General features: G+C 39.3%; 1 protein-coding gene across 1 annotated transcript in view; it reads left to right on the top strand.

Annotated features, from left to right (window-relative positions):
• Nucleotides 1-22,929, top strand: part of LOC131960517 (pleckstrin homology domain-containing family A member 5-like) — a 241,091-nt gene that overhangs the window by 210,753 nt on the left and 7,409 nt on the right. Inside the window, exons 15-29 of the mRNA XM_059325753.1 lie at nt 70-189; nt 3,120-3,173; nt 6,295-6,375; nt 10,253-10,315; nt 10,404-10,484; nt 10,995-11,147; nt 13,366-13,467; nt 13,994-14,102; nt 14,261-14,307; nt 15,285-15,479; nt 17,336-17,471; nt 18,756-18,877; nt 19,814-20,005; nt 20,843-20,980; nt 21,127-21,246. Of these exons, the coding sequence (XP_059181736.1) occupies nt 70-189; nt 3,120-3,173; nt 6,295-6,375; nt 10,253-10,315; nt 10,404-10,484; nt 10,995-11,147; nt 13,366-13,467; nt 13,994-14,102; nt 14,261-14,307; nt 15,285-15,479; nt 17,336-17,471; nt 18,756-18,877; nt 19,814-20,005; nt 20,843-20,980; nt 21,127-21,246 (1,713 nt within the window). The remainder of the gene's footprint in view (nt 1-69; nt 190-3,119; nt 3,174-6,294; nt 6,376-10,252; nt 10,316-10,403; nt 10,485-10,994; nt 11,148-13,365; nt 13,468-13,993; nt 14,103-14,260; nt 14,308-15,284; nt 15,480-17,335; nt 17,472-18,755; nt 18,878-19,813; nt 20,006-20,842; nt 20,981-21,126; nt 21,247-22,929) is intronic.

Genomic DNA, 22,929 nt, shown 5'->3' with positions numbered 1-22,929 from the left:
CAGACAGGTTTTGTTGTTGTCATCAGTGTAGCAGCTTTCCTTCTGTCCTCTGTGTGTTGCTCTGTGCAGCCTGAGGAGCTGACCCTGCTCCTGATCAAGCTCCGCCGGCAACAGGCGGAGCTCAACAACCTGCGAGAACACACAGTAGCTCAGCTAATGGCCCTGGGTATGGAGGGGCCCAACGCTAAGGTCAGCACTGAGTGTGTACAATACATGTGGGTGTGTGCACGCATTTTCGCTTTACCAAGTAAGCAGTCAAAATCCCATATTCTGTGTGTCTGTGTGTATTTGCAATGGGAGACTGTTAGTTTTCTCCAAATTAAATGACTTTGTGGGTGTTCTGTGAGTCAAATTCTTCAAATTCTGTGAGTCAAAGACTGTTGACAGTATGACACAAACCCAGGACCTTTACACAGGAGAGCGGTATTCCTGTGCTATTGGAGACTTCATGACCAGATACACCGTCACTGCCCCTAAACATGTTCTTTGTTTTCCTAACCTTAACCAAGTAGTTTTGTTGCCTAAACTTAACCAAGGAGTTCTGACACACAATAGCCCCTTTCACAGTGCCGTTTAATGCCGGGACATATACGGCTCTGTAATGCCACGCCTCCACTATGAACGCGCCCGAAGCAAATGAAATGATCCCACCAATTTTCCACCTCTGGAGTTAGTCACAGAGGCGAGAAATTGGTGGAGCTGTTGGAAGCGGGACCACTATGAACGGGCCATTGGGGCGGATCGGGATATTTGATGTCACACATGACGTCTAACGTCTCGCTGTTCAGCTGCAAAACAACTGCAGCCACCATTGCTAACTGTCCACAGCGTCCGCTGCTTATTGTAAACAAACCGGCATCGCTAACTGTGCACAGAGTGTCTGGTGCTTGTTGGAAACAAACAGAAATCGCGAAGTGAACACATCCTGTTGCAGCACATACACACTGTACTGCTACAGAGCTAACTGTGTAGCCTATTAGCATTGTGCTCCTGCGCAGCACTGCTGCTTCTCTGCTGTACGTCACTATGGTGTCCGCGACGCCGGACTGCACTATGAAAGGGCACAAATATCACACCTTTGCGGGATCACTGTGAACGCCCTAAGGCGAAAAGCTGGTACAGATCTTTCCAGCAATATAGCGGGACATTTGCCGGACTGCACTATGAAAGGGGCTTATGTTAACATATTTAAACAGAGAAGTAATACATTGGCACAAAATGATGTTCAGACATTCAAGGTTCCTAGATAATAGCCCTTTTCTGACTTTGACGATCTCCTGTCTTGCAACCAGTTCACCCAACAGGTTGACATTTTCAGAAGAATTTCCATCAAATGTTGATAGATGAATTGTAATAAGTTACAATAAGTCCCTACCAACACATAGAATGCCATAGCATTTTGGTATCAGTTATACAACAAAAACAGATGGCTGTGCGCGGTCATGTCCCCTATAAAAACCATAAAGCATCATGGTGAGCTGATACACAAGACACTCTTCCATGTGCTTTGCAGATAGGACATGTCTGTCTTCTCCGTATTCAGGTCAGCAAGTAACAATAGCAGCAGCACAGGGGAACAGAAAGTCCTTATACATTTGCGGCAATGGTGTAGACACAGTAAAGCCAAACAGATAAACAATACATTTACTTTAGACATAAGGTTAGTAATAGATTTCACAGTCACATGGCAGTTTAACCATTTGCAGGTGATGTTGGTGTCAAATCTGACATTTGGCTATATGAACACCCCAAATTCAATTTCAGTTTGGAGTACTGTTCTGGCATAAATGCGCGCAGGATGGTGGGTGTGTATTTTTGTTGGGGATTTGGGCTATTGGTGTGTGGATTTATGGGTTTTCTTTTGCACCTGTGTGTGTTTAAGCATGTGTATTCTTGTATGGGGGCACTAGTCCTTTCCACGCATGTCGGCTTGAGGTCTCTGTGCAGCTGTGGGCCAGGAGAGCATGGATGGATATGAGCTGATGTGTCAAACAACATGGCATATGTTGTCTCTTTTTAGCCTGATCTACATTGTGAGTGGGCTGTCAGAATATGATTTTATAATGCATGTACAATAGGTGAGCCGCGTGTCTGGTTTACCTGTTATCAAAATGATTGTGCAGACTTAAAGTGCAGCATGTTGTCATGTGTCTTGGGTTGATTGACATTTTGTAAATTTTATGATTCATACTGCAGAATGTACAGTCATGGAAAAAAATGTTAGACCACCCTTGTTTTCTCCTTGCTTTCTAGTTCATTTTAATGTCTGGTACAACTAAAGGTACATTTGTTTGGACAAATGTAATGATAACAACAAAAATAGCTTATAATAGTTTAATTTAAGAGTGGATATCAATACATTTTCAATGGTTTTCTTGAAAATGATTTTGGTTATTATCAAGAAAACAATGGAAAATGTCTAGATATCAGCTCTTAAATTAAACTCTTGTCAGCTATTTTTATTGATGTCATTATACTTGTCCAAACAAATGAACCTTTAGTTCTACCAGGCATTAAAATGAAAAAGAAAGTGAAGAAAACAATGGTCTAATACTTTTTTCTGTTTCATATGGGATTTTGGATATGGCTGTCCATATATGCATGTATTTTGGACAAATGACAATAGAAGGAGCACAGATACGTTTTTAGATACGTTTTTGATTCTGCTAATAGTCTTGCAATGCAGGACGCACACTGTTTGAATTGTGTTACCTCCTCATGTATCCCTATCACCAGACAGAATGTTGATATTGGACCATTCTGCCAAACTCTGGGTTATTATTCAGTGATTTTTTTTTTTTACCATTCAGTGCCAACTCTTATAAAATTCATTATTTCTACAATGACAAGTACACTGTGGCTATAGTTGTTAAGAGACTGTGGTTCAGACTATGGTTAAGGTTAGGCAGCTAGAACAAGTTTCTCAAGTTTAATCTCACTGGAAAATAAAAATAGATAGATACGTTAATAGGATCTACAGCACTGTCTCTCTTTGTATGACCTCTTCTTTCCTGTTGAAATATGCCTTTGACTCCCTTTTCTCCATCCTCTGCCTCCTTCTCTTGGCACTCCTGCCACTTTTCCTGCTTCTTCTCTTGCTTCTTCTGCTGCTACTGCAGACTGATGTTCTTTCCCATCACCTCCAGAGGAACCTTATTTACCTGGACAGCCAGGTGAGGACCTCCCAGCTGACTGTTGTCTCCTAACATTGTTATAACAATATAACAATTATAACTTACATGCATGTACATTAATGATAATCTCTGTTCCAGACTACTATTTCTCTCTCTGTTTCCTTTTCATCTTTTTTTCCTTTTCCTCTTAGCCTGTTTAGTCAGAATTATTTAATCTGAATAAACTAAAGTTGAGATTTAAAAATTGTAAGCTGCGTAAGTACGATAGAGGACCATACTTGTGTTTTGTATTCGAGCCTTATTGCTGCTGACCATTTTCCAAGGCATGCCATGTCTTTTCTAGAATAAAGTAGCTGTTGGTTTCATTTGTGTAGTGTGCCATTAAAAACATCTCACAGTGACTTTGAACTGGTTGCAGATCTCAGATCATGTTCATTTATCAAAGGCAGGTGATTGAATTGAATTATGTGTGTGGAGAATTGAAACATTAATGGACTCTTATAGTCTCACTGATTTTCCAAACATACTACAACAGTGAACCAACAGCGCCACCTTGTGGAGAAAACAAAACTCAAACTACAACATGAGAAACGTCACATGTACTAGACGCCATAAACATAAAAGGAAAGATTTTTTGAAAAAAAGAAATTAGGCCATATAACACACAACAGCAAATCTGGACATTGCCAACAACAATCTTAAAGGGATAGCTCTTATTTCTTGAGGTGTGGTTGTATGAGTACGAGTACTTTCCCACAGTCAGATGATGTTCTACACGTTCCCAGTTTGGAGAACCAGGAGCTCCAGGCAGGAAACAGACTGCACACCTGTCACCAAACATATTTTAACCACAGAAACAAAGGCCCACCCTAAAAATGTTGTACCTGTTAATGTGTACACTGTATTAACAATATGTCCACCAGTTTTTGTTGCTGTTCACAGCCGTTTTATTTGGCACTACTTTTTCCTCAACCGTAGAACTTCCATGTTCCTATACATAAGCGCCACAGATCGGCTGTTTTGGTCCGAATCAACCAGAACCATGTGCCAGTCTGTACTCATACAAAGCATATTACTGTGCTTATGAAACAGCTGTAGATAGCAACAGAAAGGTGGACATATCATTAATATAGTGTACACATACAAACAACAGGTATAACATTTTTAGGGTGGGCCTTTGTTTGATTGGTTAAAATATGTTTTGTGACTGTCCCTGTCTGCAAATTGTTTGCCATCAGCCAGGACTACAGCCCTCAGTGATGCTGGTGTGGGTAACACACACACCAGCAGTGTGGGTAACGTTCAACCTTTAACCCTTTATCAGGCAAAGAACTATATTTGGTAACTTCAGGTAATATTTTGAGTTGCAAATTTACTAGATTAAAGTGTTAAATCTACAGGAAAAAAAGTTGCAGATTTAAGAGATTTAAAGTGGCAAATCTGTGCGAAACAAGTCGCAGATTTTCGAGAAAAAATAACTTTTTTCTCCCAGATTCACCACTTTAACCCTTAATAGGACACTTATTGAAATACTTGCAAATTCCAAATTTCAACCCTAGAGAATATTGGAGGATATTACATACTGCCAGAATGTGTAAAAAAAAAAACATACGAAAATTATATTTTGAGAAAAAAATTTACGAGATTAAAGTGGCAAATCTACGAGAAAAAAATGTGTAGATTTATGAGATTTAAAGTGGTGAATCTGGGAGAAAAAAAGTTGCTTTTTCCCCACTTTTTTCTCGTAAATCTGCGACTTTTTTCGCGCAGATTTGCCACTTTAAATCTCTTAAATCTGCGACTTTTTTTCTTGTAGATTTGCCACTTTAATCTAGTAAATTTCTAGTAAATATAGTTCTTCGCCTGATAAAGGGTTAAATGAGTTGTAACGTACAGCATTGCACTAAAGCAGATTGGCTACAATTAAAAGGTCAGTGGTTAGCAAGTTGATAGACAGACAGACAGACAGAAAGACAGACAGACAGACAGACAGACAGACAGACAGAGACAGACAGTTAACACCATATTGCTGTTTGATTGACACTTATCACAATCATTATATCTGCACACTGCTTGGAGCTGTATTAAACTTCACTTACATGCCAGCCAACTCTAGACATGAACATCTCAGACACCAACCTGAGGAATGACTGTCATGTGTGGCTTTAAAGTAAGTGGAATTCACTTCATTGACTTGAATTGGACAGCCACTGGTTGAACAAGTGATTGATATGTAACATATATTTGTCATCTGCACTATTTGCCATCTCCACTGGAATCTCAGTAACATTGTATTGCAGCAGGCTATTCGCAAGAAAAACCTGTCATCAGTTTCCAGAGGCAACCTGATCGAGGCAGGCATCTAAATGTGCTGTTTATTTTTGGTGTGTAGGTTAGAACTTCCTCCCACAGTTCCTGCATTATTGAATACGACTGCTCTGAAAAGGTCATGTGTTTCAAGGAGACGCTAGCTTTGGACAGGCTGTGTAGGAGGGAGTGGCCAGCAGTTTGAAGTCTTAAAGGTTTAGTCCAATCTTTTTCCTCAAATGTTATAATTTATATTGTCATTTCCCAACCCCTTTTTTAAGATAAACATTGTCCCAACTTTCAGTCCATGCTTTGGAAAATGCTCAGCACTGATGTAGTATAGGTAGTTGATAAATCATAAAGATCATAATTTGGCTTATGAAAAATCACAGGAATGGTCCTTAACATTTGTTAGATCAATAAGCTTATCTTGATCCCCAAATAGTAAAACCCCAATTTCAAAAGAGACGCTATGTAAAACGTAAATAAAGGCAGGATGCATCAAATTCAGAATTTGAATTGAATTTCAAGTGTATATTCACCAAAACATTGAAAATACTGTCTTTGTACAGTTTTCACTTTAATATATATCACAAAGAATTAGAAAATAATTTAATTCATTTTTTTTTTTTTTAACTTTATCACAACATCCCAAGTTTTTTTGAATCAGGGTTGTAAACTAGAGGGCAGAAAACTGTCCCTTTCAGAGTGGTATTTATTCAAGGTTTTCTCCTGTTTAAGGAACAGAGCTAGTCCAATTCCAGCTCCTGGATATCAGGCATTAATCCCTGAGCAACATATGCTGCTGTGTTATTACACCACTGTATCCTCTTTCTCCTTGGCGCTCTGCTAGACGAAGGAGAATGAGCCTCTAATCTTCATGATTCACACTATGATCGAGAACTCGGCTCCGAGGCCGCAACTCTATCAGCAAGTAAGGTCCTTGGCTGGTTCTGGCTTGAGCCAGGGTCAAGACGGTCCATTTGTCTTATGACATAAATATTAATTTTGCTTGATCATCATGGAATTTTCAGTTCAAGCTTTTCACAAGTCAGGTATCATGTTGAAAGCAAAAACTTTTTTATAGGGTTTTGCTTAACATCAAGTACATTTCAGTGTAGTAAAATGAAAGAGTTCAACATGAAGTAAAAGTACATTACATTCCATAAACTGAATGTCCCTGTTGTTTCTAAATGAACTCTTTCATTTTAACTTAACTGAAGTGGAACAGACTCAAACCAGACCCAGACCTTTGCCCTGGTAGCCCAGTGCACCCATGTCACCCCTTCACCATCGCCCTTTTGTTTCACCCAGCTGGATTCCCATGACACATTTCACATTCCCAGATGTCATCACAGCATTACTGAAAGTGTTTCTGGTTTCTGTACATGTCATTTCATTGCTTCCTGTTTAATGCTGTTGGAAGTGACATGAAGTGAGCATGGCTGATGGTCCTCTCACCGTCTATCTTCATTGTTGTCATCACTTTGGAAATGCTCACACAGGAGATGTGTTTGTCTTAAAGGTTCACTTTTTCAGATGTTCTGTGGAGAATTAATGATCCTCATGTTTGACATTATTAAAATTAATGGTAGAACATTTTCAGAAATACACATTTTCAAACAAAGAGTCTGGACATGGTTAGCGTAGCATAAAGACTAAAAGCAAAAGGAAACAGGTAGAAAAAAAGAAAAGCCTCTAAAGCTTACTGATTACCACTGATCATATTCTGATGTTGCGGTTGTCCCGATAACAGAAGCATTAAAAAAAAGCATTTAATGTTTAAAGGGGAGTTATGTGCTGGAACTTTTTTTGTTTTAAGACAGCCCAGAGCCTGTGTTCAGTGTCTCCAGATGAAGCACAGGTTGCCAGATATGTTGAGTGAGTCCAGGTTTCAGGTGTCAGTCTCTGTAAAGGTACAATGGAGCTAAACCAGGCAGCAACCTCCGGGTCTGACCAGTGAAGCAAACCCGGATGTGCCGTTAGCCTGCATTCTATCAAAAATTCCAACAAGGCTCGCCAATGGTGTTTTTGCAAAAGCATTCCGGTCCTATCTATCGCAATACAAAATGAGACGACTTGTGGCAACATTATGGTCTCAATCGCTAGTTTCAGATCTTCTTTAATACAATATGATGTTAATTGTGTAAATAATGTTGCCATTTACATTACATTACATTACATGTCATTTAGCAGACGCTTTTGTCCAAAGCGACTTACAATAAGTTTTTAGAGAACATTTAGAGAAAATAGATGATAAAGCTCGGTATGACTTGGGGCCTGGTAACCTATGATTGACAGGTCGCTAACACAGTAAGCTGTCATTAGGAGAGAAGCAAAGCTGAACAATGTGTATCCACGACAACGTGTACATCTAAACAGCCATGAACCTGCCTGCCGTGTTTTCGTCTCACATCTTTGACCCTTTCACAGTGTGTTTTCAGTTCATGAAAATTTATTTGAACAATTTGGTCTTTAAAAAATGTCTTATTCAGCGTTCCATTGTACTAAAAGACAATCCTAGGAGTCGGCTGTTAAATTTTTCCGTTAAGTAATGTACATTGCGTTTAGTACATTTTCTTTTGTACGTTTTTTTTCGTACAGTTTCTTTTTTCTTTGGATACACTCGTCCTTGCACCTCCCCAGTCCATATATGGTCTCTCCCGGTTTAAAAAAACAAAGATGGCAACAGATGTTAAACTTGAGGCTTCAAACAGGCAGTCCACTAAACAATCAGTGATGTCAAGGTGACTAGGTCCGTCATTTTTTAAGCAAGCTAATGCTAGCTAATATCCATTCTTGTCATCTTAAAAATTCAGATTTCCGGTTTTCACTTGTTCGACGGTATACTTCACTGTCAATACAAATCGTATTATTAACCCTGTATCGGAAGTCATATCAATTCGTCAAATCCCTAACAATAACTGACAGTGACAGTTGAAAAAGGGTATTGTGATTCATTTTTTATGTCAACCGAATTAAATCGTCACACATTTGTATTGATTTTGACCTGTCTTGTGGTGCATTGTTGGATTCTCTGTGTGGATATGTACATGGGCTCTCAGCTGTATTTCCTGGAAGAGAACATAATATTGTGCTGTCAGATTCACTGGTGGGGGACTGTCAGAGGATTTTTATCACTTTACTCCACTAACAAACTGCCTCTGCCTGCCCCGATCTATTACTGTCTGTCTGAGCCATTCTTTTCTTTAGGAGGTAAAGGCAGGAAGGCTCATCGGTCGCTCCACTGTAGTTTATGTTCACGCTGTGTAAGAAGCTGTTCCCATACTGCTGCTTCATAAAGAAGATTTTTGAGTGGAGGTGTATTGGATGGACAGACTCTGTTGTGGAAGAGCTCCTTTATTTCGTTACTGCATCTTTGTGTTTGTATTTTGCGTGCAGAGCATAGTGTAGCTTTGGGGACTGGACACAGAGTGATCAATAGGTGTTTTTTTGTTGACATGTTTTTTTTTTGCCAGTCTGTGTTTATGAAAATGAACTGAAAGATACCCGGCTGTTTCCAACAGCACATACATAGCTGTGTTTTCCTTTAAGATTAAAGGATTAAGGGAATGAAGAAAGAGCGTATCAAATATTGGATTGATTGATCAATTTCATTTATCAAGAGCTGAGACAGAGGTAGTGCTCTAACCGCAAACTAAAATAAAATGTGAATTAAATATAACTTCACTTCATGTCACTAAAAGTACCTTGTTCTCTCATGGGCACTGTCTTAAGCTGCATAAGCTTTGACTGATTAGTTCCAGTGTCTTTTAATTAGAACGACAAAAAAAAAACATGTTGTGACCGCAGACTGTAGTTTCTCTGCTTCTTAGTCCACAACTTTAATCCACGAGATTGGAGGTCCGGACCGAATCAGAATGGAATCCTGCATAGAACTGAAGTGAATGGGAGGCGAATATTCACAATTGTTAATTTTACATTGTGTGACCGTGATATATTATGATATAGATGAACATTCTTTATAATTGTATCATACCATTTTTATATTTTTGTCATGGGACGCTGTTTCCTCCAGTCACCAGTGGAAATTACTCTCATGCAATTGTGTGAAAGGAAAAAAAAAAAAATAATAAAAAAAAAAAATATGTATATATATACACACCTCCCGCCGTCTTTCTCTTCATAATGATATTCAACCTTAATATCCCTGGTAACACCTGGGTAAACAGCTTCAAGGGAAATTAAACAGGATTAGTGAATATGCACAGAGCACTCATCCCTTCATCCCCTCATTCCCCTCATACTGCCTCTGAAGTGAACAGCAGGCAGCATATGAATAGTTTCTCTCTGAGATCCGTAGCATTTGGGGAATAATTATTTTTTGTCGTAATATAACACGATTTGTATCATTCACATCAAATTCTGATACTTGCAGAAAGATGTTAGATTAGTCATAACTTTGCTTAACAAACTCTTTGACACACTGCATCTAATTAATTCAGTGCTAATTAAAAATTTAATTTCATGTCATTCTTTTCCCCCAAAATTGCATACAGTACCTTTTTGGAGAACTCTTCATGGCTGGAGCTGTAAATTCTTCATCCTAACAGAGGTGTTTGTTTTCGCTGGTGATGTCCAACTGAAGCTTCATGAACCGCTAGTTGTATCCATTGATCCCACTAGATGGTTTACTTGGTTCAAATTCAAATGTGCTTACAACCCTTTGTTAAACAGAGAGCGTCATCTGGGTTCAGAAAATTAAGAAATTGGTTCATGAAGCTTCATTTGGCCATCACTAGTTGCCGTCCCCCCCGCTGGCTGTCTCTGACTTTGCTTCCTCGTTTCAGATCAGTCCAGACAGCTTTAAAGAAGGCCCCTTCATCCAGCGCACAGAAGAGGCTGACGTAGACGTAAGACAAGCCTTGCTTTCACTTAAATAGGTCATGCTTTTCAAAAAAAGTTTACGTAATGTCTTTGTTTGTGTCATATCTCTGTCAGACCAAGCTCAGCAGACTGTGTGAGCAGGACAAGGCGGTTAGGATGCAGGAGGAGAAACTGCAGCAGCTACTCAGAGAGAAGGTACACCTCTCAGTGAGCATATTCATCTCTGTGCCTTTGTGTAGATTTTTTTTGAACAAGGTCTTTTTATCTAAGATTTTCACATTATACAAATTACAAACATAATACAAACAGAACTAATCCCTAGTTGCCACCCCCCACCCTCCCATCCACCAGACCTGTACCGCTAAATCAAAGACAGTCATTTAATGTACTTGTTGATAGGGTGAGTCACGTAAACAAAAATAATGGAGACAGAACATATGTGAGACTACAAGTAAGAGGTTAACATGTATTACAGGGTGACATTTTCTGCTTCCATTTGGTCCACAAAATCCAAGAAAGGCTGCCAGGTTGCATAGAATTTCAAAACAGACCCTTGGAGAGAGTATCTTATTTTTTCTAGCTTCAGATGTTGCATAGTATCTCTAATCCCCTTTGTGTAGATTTGTATGTACAATAAATATTTGTGTGTGTGTGTGTGTGTGTGTGTGTGTGTGTGTGTGTGTGTGTGTGTGTGTTGTCTGACAGCACACTCTTGAGACGGCCCTCCTGTCTGCCAGTCAGGAGCTAAGTGAACAGAGTGGCTCCAATGCTGCAGCCACTCAGAGCCTGGTCCAGCAGAGAGATGTGCTGCAGAACGGCCTGCTGAGCACCTGCAGAGAGCTGTCCAGAGTCACCACTGTGAGCACACCCCGACACAGACATGCATGCACATTCCATGTTCATCGACAATGAGGTTATTAAAAATATTTATGCCATTTCAGTAAAGTAAGATTTTGGTGACGAATCTTAAGCTGCATTCAAAAACAAGCATGTTTTCCAAAACAAAAACGTATGGGCTTTTCTGTTGCCACTGTTGGCCACACCGAGCCGAACCATGCCGCACTGATTTGTGTTTCCAATTTTGCGTTTATCAATTTTAGTGATATTGAGAACGTAAACGCAACTTTTTTTTTTTTCAAAACTTTATTTATTGATTTTTTTTCCCCAAAAAGTAATACACAATGAACACAACAACGAACATACAGTCATAAAACCCCATCCCTCCCTCTCATAACCAACAGTAAACTCGGAGCAAAACAAATACTTTAGTTAATAAAAAAATAAATGAAAAATAAATAAATGTATTTATCAATAAAATAATAAAAAAATAATAATAAATTAATTACATTAAATCATATTAATAAATAAATTCAATAAATTCAATTTAAAAAATTTTAAAAAATGGGGAGGAAATAATAATAAAAAAATAATACACAATCATAATTATCATGAAAGTATACATAATTAAAATTAATTAATTAATTAAATAACAACAATAATAATAATGAAATAAAATTAAATGGACAGTTTAAGGCAGAGTTATAAAACGTGGTGTAAACGCAACTTTTAGAGCCACGCCCAAAATAGACTTTCCTCGGAGTCGGGCCAAAACACAGCCGGCCCCCCCTTCTCCCTCTTAAATAACCATATGTTAGTTATTTTGCAGCTTCTAACAGAATCTCTGTGGTTTGAAGTTTAGTTTCTCTCCTGCAGTGCTATTTATACTTTCAGATCTATTATATATTTAATATTTATATGAAATAACTTGGGATTTTTATCCTGAAGAATTTATAGGAAATCAAATGTTTTTAACTGAATTAGAAGAACTTTGTTAGTGGCTATTCTGTATCAAAACAGGTCTGTTCATAATGCGGGCGGAAAAGTACACCGTGAGATATGAGGCCAGTCCTTGCTGCCCTCCACTGGCTACCTGTGAGTTTAGGAATTGATTTTAAGATTTTACTGCTTGTTTTTAAAGCCCTCAATGGTCAGGCTCCTTCTTACATTAGCGACCTACTTACTCCCTATGAGCCTGACTGCTGCCTGAGATCATCCAGCAGATCCCGACTAGTGGTTCCTAAAGCCAGACTGGTCAAGAAAGGTGACTGAGTCTTTGCTGTTCGGGCCCCAAAGCTTTGGAACAACCTGCAGGCAAACTCAGTGTCATCTTTTAAATCTCTTCTCAAAACTCACTTTTATCGTATTGCCTTTTATTGACCTTTTCCTTCTTTTACATTGTTTTATTAATTGTTTAATTGTTTTATTTATGTGGTCTTAATTGCATTTAGTTGTATTGTCAAGCACTTTGTAACTTTGTTTTGAAAGGTGCTATGCAAATAAAATTATTATTATTTTTTACATAAAGAGCTGCAGACAACAGGCTCTTACTGGTGCAGAAGGGCAAGGAAAAGGAACCTTCACATATATGATGATTTGGATCCGTCAATTTCAGAATTAATAGACCAAACTTTGATTGTTCTAATGCCTAGATTAATATCAACATATTTGAAGGCTCAAATTCTTGATTTAAGTCTGTGCAGTGGTATCTGCCCTGACCACTTTGAGAATAAAGATATCTATGCTTGATCATAGAGAAGTTTATGTCTGCCAGACAGGTCTCCTTTTTTAACCAAACTGTCCTGGACTCGCTACAAAGACAAAAAGGCAAATAGATCACATCAGCCCTGCTAAATGAACCAACCAAGAACTAAAGAGAGACTGGCAAAGAGGGGAAAGAAAATGGGGAAAGAAAATTGGTTTGCATGTATTTTATAAGCTTTGGAAAGATGCACTGTGGAACTGTCAAACAGCAGTTAAAGAAGTAAGAGCATTTTTAGAAATCCTTTGAAGAAGTTAAGCTTAAAACCAAGTCACGAAGTGGAACCTGCCGAAATGTCCTCCCTTTTCAAAAATGTTCTCACTCTATTGGTTGAGAGCTTATTTCAGTCCACACACGTACCTTCAGCTCTCACATGTACACACATACACACACACACACACACACACACACACACACACACACACAAACACACACAGAGTCCAGTGACCCTCCTGTTTGCTGATGTCCTGGTTTCAGGAGTTGGAGCGTTCCTGGAGGGAGTACGACAGGCTGGGGGCAGATGTCACTCTGGCTAAGTCCAACCTGCTGGAGCAGCTGGAGGCCCTGGGCAGCCCACAGGTAACACACACACACACACACACACACACACACACACACACACACACACACACACACATACTGGTTTTCATAAATCGTGGGGACTCCAGTTTTAATCATCACTTGTGGGGACCATCCTTTCTAGAGGCTGTAGAGAGCTGGGAAAAAATGAGTAAACTTGCCGTAGCTTAGTTAGCCTATACACGCCTTCAAACCTCTGAAATGATGAAGTGATGTTTTTATCAGGCTTTATGGGGACATCCGGAAAAACCAGTAAACATGCTTTCAGGGTACATCATTTACATGAATTAGCATATTTCACACAGATTATTTGGTGACTAATGGGGACCTACTTTTACACAAAACAATGAAAATTTGATACTTTTCAAAGAAGCCAATTCTATCATTGTGGAATTTGCAAAAATACTAAAACTTCAATTCAAACCTTGAAGCAATCACACACACACACACACACACACACACACACACACACACACACACACACACTTTTAACAGCATTGATGTGTCTGTCCGTGTGTGTCCTTAGACAGAACCTCCAAGTCAGCGGCACATCCAGATCCAGAAGGAGCTGTGGAGGATCCAAGATGTGATGGAGGCTCTAGCCAAAAATAAACCACAGCGGAGCACAGACAGCAGTGAGCGTCTCCAATAACGCTTTATTCATTTCATATTTATCTGATGTCATTTACATTACATGACTCCTCAGTTAATAATTATAATATTTTTTTTAATTTAGATGTCTTTTGGAAAATGTTAAAGTCCCATTTGCCTTCTCTTCATATTCCATATTCAGCAGGTTTACCTGGTTCCAAACCACTCTCCAGCCAACAGAAGGATGAGGTAATGCCACGGCACACACACACACACACACACACACACACACACACACAGAATGATTGTGAATTTCAAATGTATTTTGTTCTTGTTGTTTCAGCCAGTTTAATAATAAATTCCTTTTTTTAAATACACACTTTAAATATTAGATTAACTTTATTGCTATTGAACAGAGTACAGGTAGTGAGATTGGATATCAAATCCAATGTAGCATCTAATTCCATTTAGCCACTGGTTTCAGTTAAATTCAGAACACTGTTGAAATCTACTTGCTGAATCTAGCTAATGTATCACAGTGACCTTTTGACTCCTTTTCATGATGCCCATTACTAATCCTCTTGGTTTGAGTTTTGGACAATGTAGTTATGTACTTTGCTTTACAGAAGCCAATCGTCTTAAGGCTAAACACAAAAGTATTTTTTGTCTTTCGGCTTCACTGCTGTCTAGCTGATCTGTTCTTCTTAGTACAGTGCAGCCACAGACATGCAGATATTACAACCAAGCTCTCTAAGGCATTCTAGCAGCTTTCAGCTCATTGTTTTGGTTTTATAGCCCGCAACTTTGTTGTAGTCAACTCTCTGTGCTCTCTTCAGCCCAGCCTGTTCTCCTGTCACAAATGTCAACTTGGCAACTTTTTGTTCTCACAGATTCACCACTTTAAATCTCATAAATCTGCAAATTTTTTCTCGTAGATTTGACACCTTAATCTTGTAAACTTTTTTCTCAAAATATTACCCCCCTCCCCCGGGTCCTTATGTTGTTTTTTTTTACACATTCTGGCAGTATGTAATATCCTCCAATATTCTCTAGGGTTGAAATTTACCTTTAGTGGTACCGGGCATGAACAAGAAATTTAAGAAAAAGTGTGGTCTAATTATTTTTTCCACGACTGTACTACTGATTCCAACTCATAAGCACAAGTATAGTTCAGTAATAGCAGATGATTTCCTCCGAGTAAGACAAGCTGTGTTAACTGTCAACAGGCAGTGACGCTGCTGCCACTCAGTCCTCTCAAGGAGGGTGACAGCGTGCCCCCCCGCCCGCCCCTCCCCCAGTACTACGACTCATCAGAGCGCCCCCCTCAGGTGCCCCCCCACCACACACACCCTGGTGGCCGCCTGCCCCCCCACACACACCGCACCGAGGAACGCAAGGCTGGCTCCAGGAACGGCCACAGCGTAAGAGCCAATGAAAACCTTCATGCCATCCCATCCCCTTCGTCAACATCTTTGCTTTACTGTGACCACCATCTATGAGCTGTGGGCTTACAGCCATATTTACATTCATGTTTCATTCATGAAACATAAATCATGTGAAATCATTTTCACAACTCAAATCCACCCCAAAAGGCTGATTAATTACACTGAAGAGACTCATTCCTCAACAAGTGCCATTTTGGGTACATGTAGCATCATTTTATCAGTGTTGTTTTCTTTTTTATCCCTGCGATCCATGCTCCATCCGTCACATTCAGACCTATACTGGCCCGTACATGGATTGTTTGTGTAATGACATTCCTTATGAGGTTTATGTGTATCATGTTGTGTAACTTTTCACTGTGTTTTGTGTGTGTCCTCCCTTCTACTTTGATTGTGCAGATTCACACACTTTTTATAGCACCAGAGAACTCCTGAATGCCTGTACTATTGCAATGGAACCCTTCGGTGCTATAAAAAAAAAACAATATAAGGGATTTTTTTTTTTAAAAACTCATACTAAAATAAATGCTGAAATCTGACTTCATTCTGAAAATAAAAAAAGTTTATTCTAATAGTAAAACAAGTTTTTCAGCAACTTTTTCTTTCGATATGACAACTTTATCTCGTAAATAACAATCATTATCTTTACATATCACAACCCTTTAATTGTAAAACTACAGCTTTATCTAGTATCTTCTACCACTTTTCAGGTCCGATACTGACACTGACATAACATAACATAATAGTTAAGGCTTATGGATCTGATTATACTTTTTTCTCTTCCTATATCTAATCCAGTGATTGTGGCAATTATCGGCCCGATACTGAATATCGGATCGGCTCATCCTATTCAGTTGGAATAACATTTTTTTTACCTCTTTCCATTAAATGATGTGATAATGTTATTTATTATTGACAGAAAAGGTGTTTATCTTCTCAAAACGTTATTAATCAATCTCTTCCAAATGATCACAATGAAATTTAAGCTACAATTAGCAGATGATTGTGTCTTTAAAAATAAAAGATTCCAACTTTATTGGCAACCGTATATAACTTTTTTTTAATATACATGGAAGAAATTATTAGACCACACTTTTTATTCAATTTCTTGTTCTTTTTAATGCCTGGTACAACTAAAGGTACATTTGTTTGGACAAATATAATAAAACAACAAAAATAGCTCATAAGAGTTTAATTTAAGCGATGATATTTAGACATTTTCCATGGTTTTCTTAGAAATCAGCTCTTGAATTAAACTCTTATGAGCTATTTTTGTTGTTATCATTATATTTATCCAAATAAATGAACCTTTTGTTGTACCAAGCATTAAAATTAACAATACATTGAAGAAAACAAGGGTGGTCTAATATTTTTTCCCTGAGTGTATATATATATATATATATATATATATATATATATATATATATATATATATATATATATATATATATAATATATTTATATTTTCTCTTGAAATGACAAAATTCTGTCCTAATCTACCATATACTCCTGCTAAAAGGCAGATTTTGTGAAAATTGTGTGACCTCTATAAACCATGAAGTGCACTAACTTTGATTCTGAAAAGTTGACATTTGGAAGATACAGGGTTTTCATCCAACAACAATAAGGAATAAGGAATAACCCAAATCAACTGTGTTAAGAGGCACAGTCTTAAAAGCTGCCACGACCCATTCCATTTCCATGTATATCAAGTGGGGCCACCAAATAACCACTGCCAACCCCTGCTTTTCTTAAAGTACATTCAGGTGTGTGTATGTGTGCAGACTGCTGCTAAATGGTGTGTATTCTGACCCCGAGCAATCTCTCCCACACAGCAAGCTCCAGACTACAGGCTGTATAAGAGCGAGCCTGAGCTGACCACGGTGAAAGAGGAAGTAGACGAGGCCAACGGTGAGGACAAGGACAAGACAGAGACCTCGGCTGAGAGCAAAGACACTGCAGCTTCAAAAGGTACTTCTAGACATTATTAGATAAAACCATAGACTGTATGAATAATGGACGTAGTCGTCACCCCTGTGGAAGAGCAAGAGGGATATAACCACACTGAATTCACGCCTCTCTACTCCTCAACCTGACTGAGAGAAGCTGCTGCTAATTCATGTTAGCATTAACTGGAACATTAACTGGGATGTTCATTTTGGCTAGCAAAAAAAGAAAAACAATTATGTATGTTACTTACCTAAGAAAGTAACAACCACACGCTGAACAAGACATTTTTAATGAACAAAATGTTCCAATAAACTGTCATTAAATGACAATACAGTGTGAAAGGTCAAAGTTATGAGACCAAACCAGATGGAAAGACAAACAACGACAAACAAGTTCAAGGCTGGATACCATAGACATAATAAATATAATAATCTTTTTTATATCTCTCCTGGATATGCATTGCTTTTCTTCTCTCCTGTTCTCTCCTGATGACGGCTCGCCTTGTTAGTGACCTGTCAATCAAAGGAAGCCACGCCCCAAATCATATGATTCTTTATCTTCTATTTTCCTTTAAATGGGGCCATTATTCACACTATTAACATCAAATTGTCTTATAGAATATTTTTTACTAGCGATTGAGACCATAGTGTTGTCTTAAAAAAAAATTCTGAGGTAATAAATCAAGTGAGAAGTTTTCTCATATTGTAATGAATGGACCCAAATGCTTCTGCAGCGGCCGTCAGCACCCCCTGTTGGAATTTTCGGTAGAATGCAGCTTGAGGCACTTCCTGGTTTGCCTCCCTGCTCAGACCTGGAGGTTGCCGCTTGGATAAAACTGGTGCTCTTCCACTTCCAGATAAAGCTCAGGATTTATGCTGGAGAACAACTGTGTTGCTTTTTTTCCCTCTTTTTTTCAAAAATGTGTTCCAAATCACGGTACATTCGCATGAGGGTTTCCAATTTAACTATTTGTTTTAGCTGTTGCCATAGTGAATCGTAATCTTGGGGCTTCATTAATGCTGCCTTTTTATAGTAGTGGTAACTACTAAATTACCACTACTATAGATTTAAAGTTTATTGTACTAAATTTCCCATCTGAAGGTAAATCATCCAATGGGTTCCTGACATCTTCTAGTTTCACATCAGTAGTTATAATACGGAGCCCACCACTTGGCAAACCCTTATATATTTTGTATCATATGCAAAATGCAGCATGCTAAATTTTTTGTCACAACATGAACATTAGCCTTACTGCAGTGTTTGTTTTGCTAATGTGCTAATGTGTAAATGTCATCTTTCCAACAGTGCCCCCCTATCCAGTGGGCATCATTCCTCCCAGGACCAAATCTCCTCTGAGTCCCCCTGAATCCTCCACCATTGCCTCCTATGTCACCCTGAGAAAGACCAAGAAGCCTGAATCTAGATCAGTAAGTGATCTAGAGACAAAAAAAAATGGATAAAATGAACAGATTGCAATTCAGCAATTGTAGCAGAATCAGCCTAAATGATCTATGTTTGTAAAATTGTTTGTGGGTGAACATTCCTTTGAGTAAGGAAGTAAGTTTAGCTGATCGTGTTTTCAGAAAAAGGCAGGATACTTGCTTGAGGAACCATTTTTGCACCTATCACGTTTGCACGTTTGCACGTTTGCAAAAATCTGCCCCCTTCCCCTTCAGGTTTACTGCATTTCTCACCTCTCACAGTTAAATGTTCTGGTGCTCTGGGTTGATTAAGTACATGAATATACTGTAATCTTTTTCCTATTTGCATTTTTTCAATGCAACATACAGAAATGTATCTTTATATTCCTCAATATGTCACTTCAATCACAGTTGTTGTGGAGCAGGTTTCTCCTGGTGAAATCTTAAAACAAAACATACAATTAGAGAATAGTAAAAAATTGCAGACAAAACATTTCCACACCAAAATACACCACACATAATTATTAGGGACCGACCTGACCACACTTGCATGTTTTAATTGAATCCTTTGAATAGTGACTGTATTTTAGAATTCGTTGAAACATGCAGTGATGCAGAAAAAGGTTCTGAATTAATACCACTACATCAAGGTTAAAATTAAAGGTACACTGTTACTACAAATAAGGCCTTGACACATATACCCAAGCATATTATCTGATGTAGCCATCCCTTGTGGCTGTTCAAGCCCCAACACAGATTTAAAAACAAAGCCCACACTGGTCAGACAGTCAGGAATCATTCTCAGGGAACTTTAATATCCATAGCATATGTCATGGAAATTCAGAGATTCCTTTCTGAGATTTAGTTCAGGGAAGCACAAACATAAACTTAGAGTGTAATGCAAAAAGAAAAGAATGTAACAATGAGTCTTGTCCTGTACAGGACCGCCCTAGGAGTGCAGTGGATCAGACAGGATTTGGGGAGCGAGAGGCAGGTAGAATGAGGATGAGTGTGGAGGAGCAGTTGGAGAGAATGAGGAGAAACCAGCAGGCCTCGTCACTTCGAGAGAAGAAGAGAGAAACCCCGTCCCGCTCACCCTCCTTCAGCAAAGACAACCCTCTTATTATCCAGCAGGTGATACACACACACACACACACACACACAGACACAGACACAGACACACACACACGTGTACAGCCACTATACAATGACATAAAACCTCTAACGTGCGCATGTAAATTCCATTAACTTTCAGTGGACAGACGAGTGTCATGTAGGCGTCGTGCAGACGCGCCTTTACAGCTCTGATGGGGCTTGGGGTTCATCTATAAGTTCTGCTTTCTTATAAACAATCCTGTATGAACCTGACACTCTGTGTAACAGCTGATCTGTGTAGATATGCTGCAGAACATAGAAAATGAATAACTGTCAGGTCCTGATGATCCAGTGGACCTCGTGCGTAAGTGCATACAGCCAATTCCTCAGTTTGGCGTCTGAACAATGGTACAGTCCCTGACGTTGTTATAGGTGTACACACGTGTGTCACTATTGTCCTAAAGCCAACGCTTCAGACGCCTTAACGTGTTCACGTATATACTGAAATAGCCTAAAGAGTCTCATTGCTCTCTCTTGGTAATACATGAACTGCTTGAACTGTGAATCGAAGCAGCTGTTAAACTAAAAATTCATCATCATAAAGAAAATAATTATTTGTACATTAAGACGAGCGTGCGCACATAGACATCCGCTACGTTTGCAAGTTGCATGACACTTGTCACCCGTCAGCCCTTTATTACCTGGTGTACTCGCAATATTCATCAGTCTTTATGCAGGTGTAGGCGACCCAGTTAAGACGTTTTAATATAGTACGCTGGCATAAAATGGCCCCCCATACACACACACACACACACACACACACACCTATTAATGTTGTCAGTGTGAATATACATTCAACTCTGTGTGTGTCTGTAGCGGCGGATCCAGGCGGAGGGGGCCTATGCAGACCCTTTGGAGCTGGAAGCAGCTCTGCAGCAGTTGAAGGTGGCTCACATGGAGCAGAGCCAGACGGTTGCTGAGGCTGCTGGGACTCACACAGAACCTGCACCACAGGTTCATGGGATACTTTTATTTCAGTAGCAGTGAAATTCAAACTGTCCTGGCAACCAATTTTTATCTAAAAGGAAAACAAAATGCAGTATTACGTTATGAAATGTATGTCTAACAGCTCTTGACAAGATTCTATTTCAATTTTCCAGGAGGTGCAAAGAGTGGAGGAGGTGAAAAATGACAAGTGTGAGGAAGTGCAGCAGGGCAGGCACCCGACCCTGCAGAGTGTGAAGGAGCCGCTGGCCGAGGCCGACAGCATAGACAACGAGGTACTGTAGACAAGGCCAGCACAGCCAGGGTGCATATATAGGCTTCAGTTCAGATTACTGATTACTTCAGTTTGTGTATGTCTGTCAGCAGGATTACAGAAAAACTATTTGGCCACATATTTATGAATCTTGGTGGAAGGTTGAAAATGGGCCTTTAAATTTTGGAGTGGATCCAAATTACGGGGTGGATACACAAACCCTTTTTCACTTTCATTAACAATGCATTTTTGCTTCATTCATGTGAAAAAATGTAGCTCCTGTTCATATTTCATGGCTCACCTGATCCAATTCATTTGCTCTTTGTTGTCACGCAAATACTGAAAAACCATTATCAACGTGTTGTTAAAACACTCTGAGCAATAAAAGCCAACACATCTTCTTTGTAGGGTCCATGTTCTCTACAGCGTAAAGCTCATGAACCAAAATGGGAAGAAGGACTTCCTAGTTTAGGGATGGGACCATCTAAGGAGCATGTGAATGCACCATGCACCAAATCCCTTGAAAAGACCAAAACCAAGAATGTTAGTCCATCTCAAAACAAGCCTGTCTGTATTTCTTAGTTGCCTATATTTGTTCTGCGATAGTTTCAGTCTTTATATCTCGAGGATTTTGCTTTCTTAGATTTTGGGGTTTCTGATTCATGTTTCTTGTTTCACTCTTATTGTTTCTCTTTTCACTGCTTATTTTTAGTGTTTTGTGCCCTATTTTGACATCCACACCTCTAGTGTAATGTCTTGTTTTACTCCCTGCTGCTTCCATGCATATGCACATTAATGTCTGCCCCATCCTGATTTGTTTAAACTGTGTTTCGTCACCCTGCCCTAGTAGTTTCTTTGTTCCACATGTTTTCACCGTTTCATTGTCTTTGTCTCTAACAGTGAGGTTTTGCCATAGAAGTTTGTGTTTTTCCCAGCGCTTATTAGTTGTATTCACAGTGAATTTGGAATTACACTTACCTCAATTACCTGTCTTCCTCCGGACTTTTTTATTCATTAAATCACTGAACTTTCGCTGCTGCAGCTGCTGCTTCATCATTCTGCATTTGGCTTCAAACCTGATATTACAACAGTATTTATTTACAAAATATGAACTCAGAGGAATCTGTTCACAAGCAGCCTGCCATTCAGCCCTCTCCAGTGCCAATGCAGCAGCGCCAGTTTTCCATATTCCAGTCACATATTCACTCCAGCATCTCATTAGGGTTTTTGCTCAGTGTATGAAGAGGATCCAGCTCTGGCTAAATGCTTAATCGAGGTTCTCTGGGAGGCTACAGACCTTGGGTTGCTAAGTTGCCATCATGCTTCCAAGTCAGTTAGCTTGCAGCTGTTAGCCTCCAGCCTTCTTCTCTGTCATTAAGCTTGAAGCCTGCAAGCCTGCAGCCTTCTTCTCTGTCAGTTTGCTTATAGCCTGCAAACCTCCTGCCTGCCTGTTTTCCAGTCAGTTATCTTGCAGCCCACTAGCCTCCAGCCAGCTAGCCTACAACCAACACCCCAGATGGCTAGTTTCCAATTATTCTCATGTCTGATCCTGGCCTGGTAGACGCCAAGCTTGTTCCAGAATCAGGGGTCCTGGTATTGGTGGGAACAGCAGTTCTTTTCAGTGTACTGAATCTTTAGAATCTGTTCTTTAAAAAGATAAGTACAAAAGATTAATTCACTGAATCATTCAGTATTTAACCGGAGC

The sequence above is a fragment of the Centropristis striata genome, chromosome 22 (genome assembly GCF_030273125.1).
Source record: "Centropristis striata isolate RG_2023a ecotype Rhode Island chromosome 22, C.striata_1.0, whole genome shotgun sequence".
Classification (NCBI taxonomy): Eukaryota; Metazoa; Chordata; class Actinopteri; order Perciformes; family Serranidae; genus Centropristis; species Centropristis striata.
The sequence above is the reverse complement of the archived record's forward strand: the minus strand, read 5'-3'. Positions and strand labels throughout refer to the sequence as shown.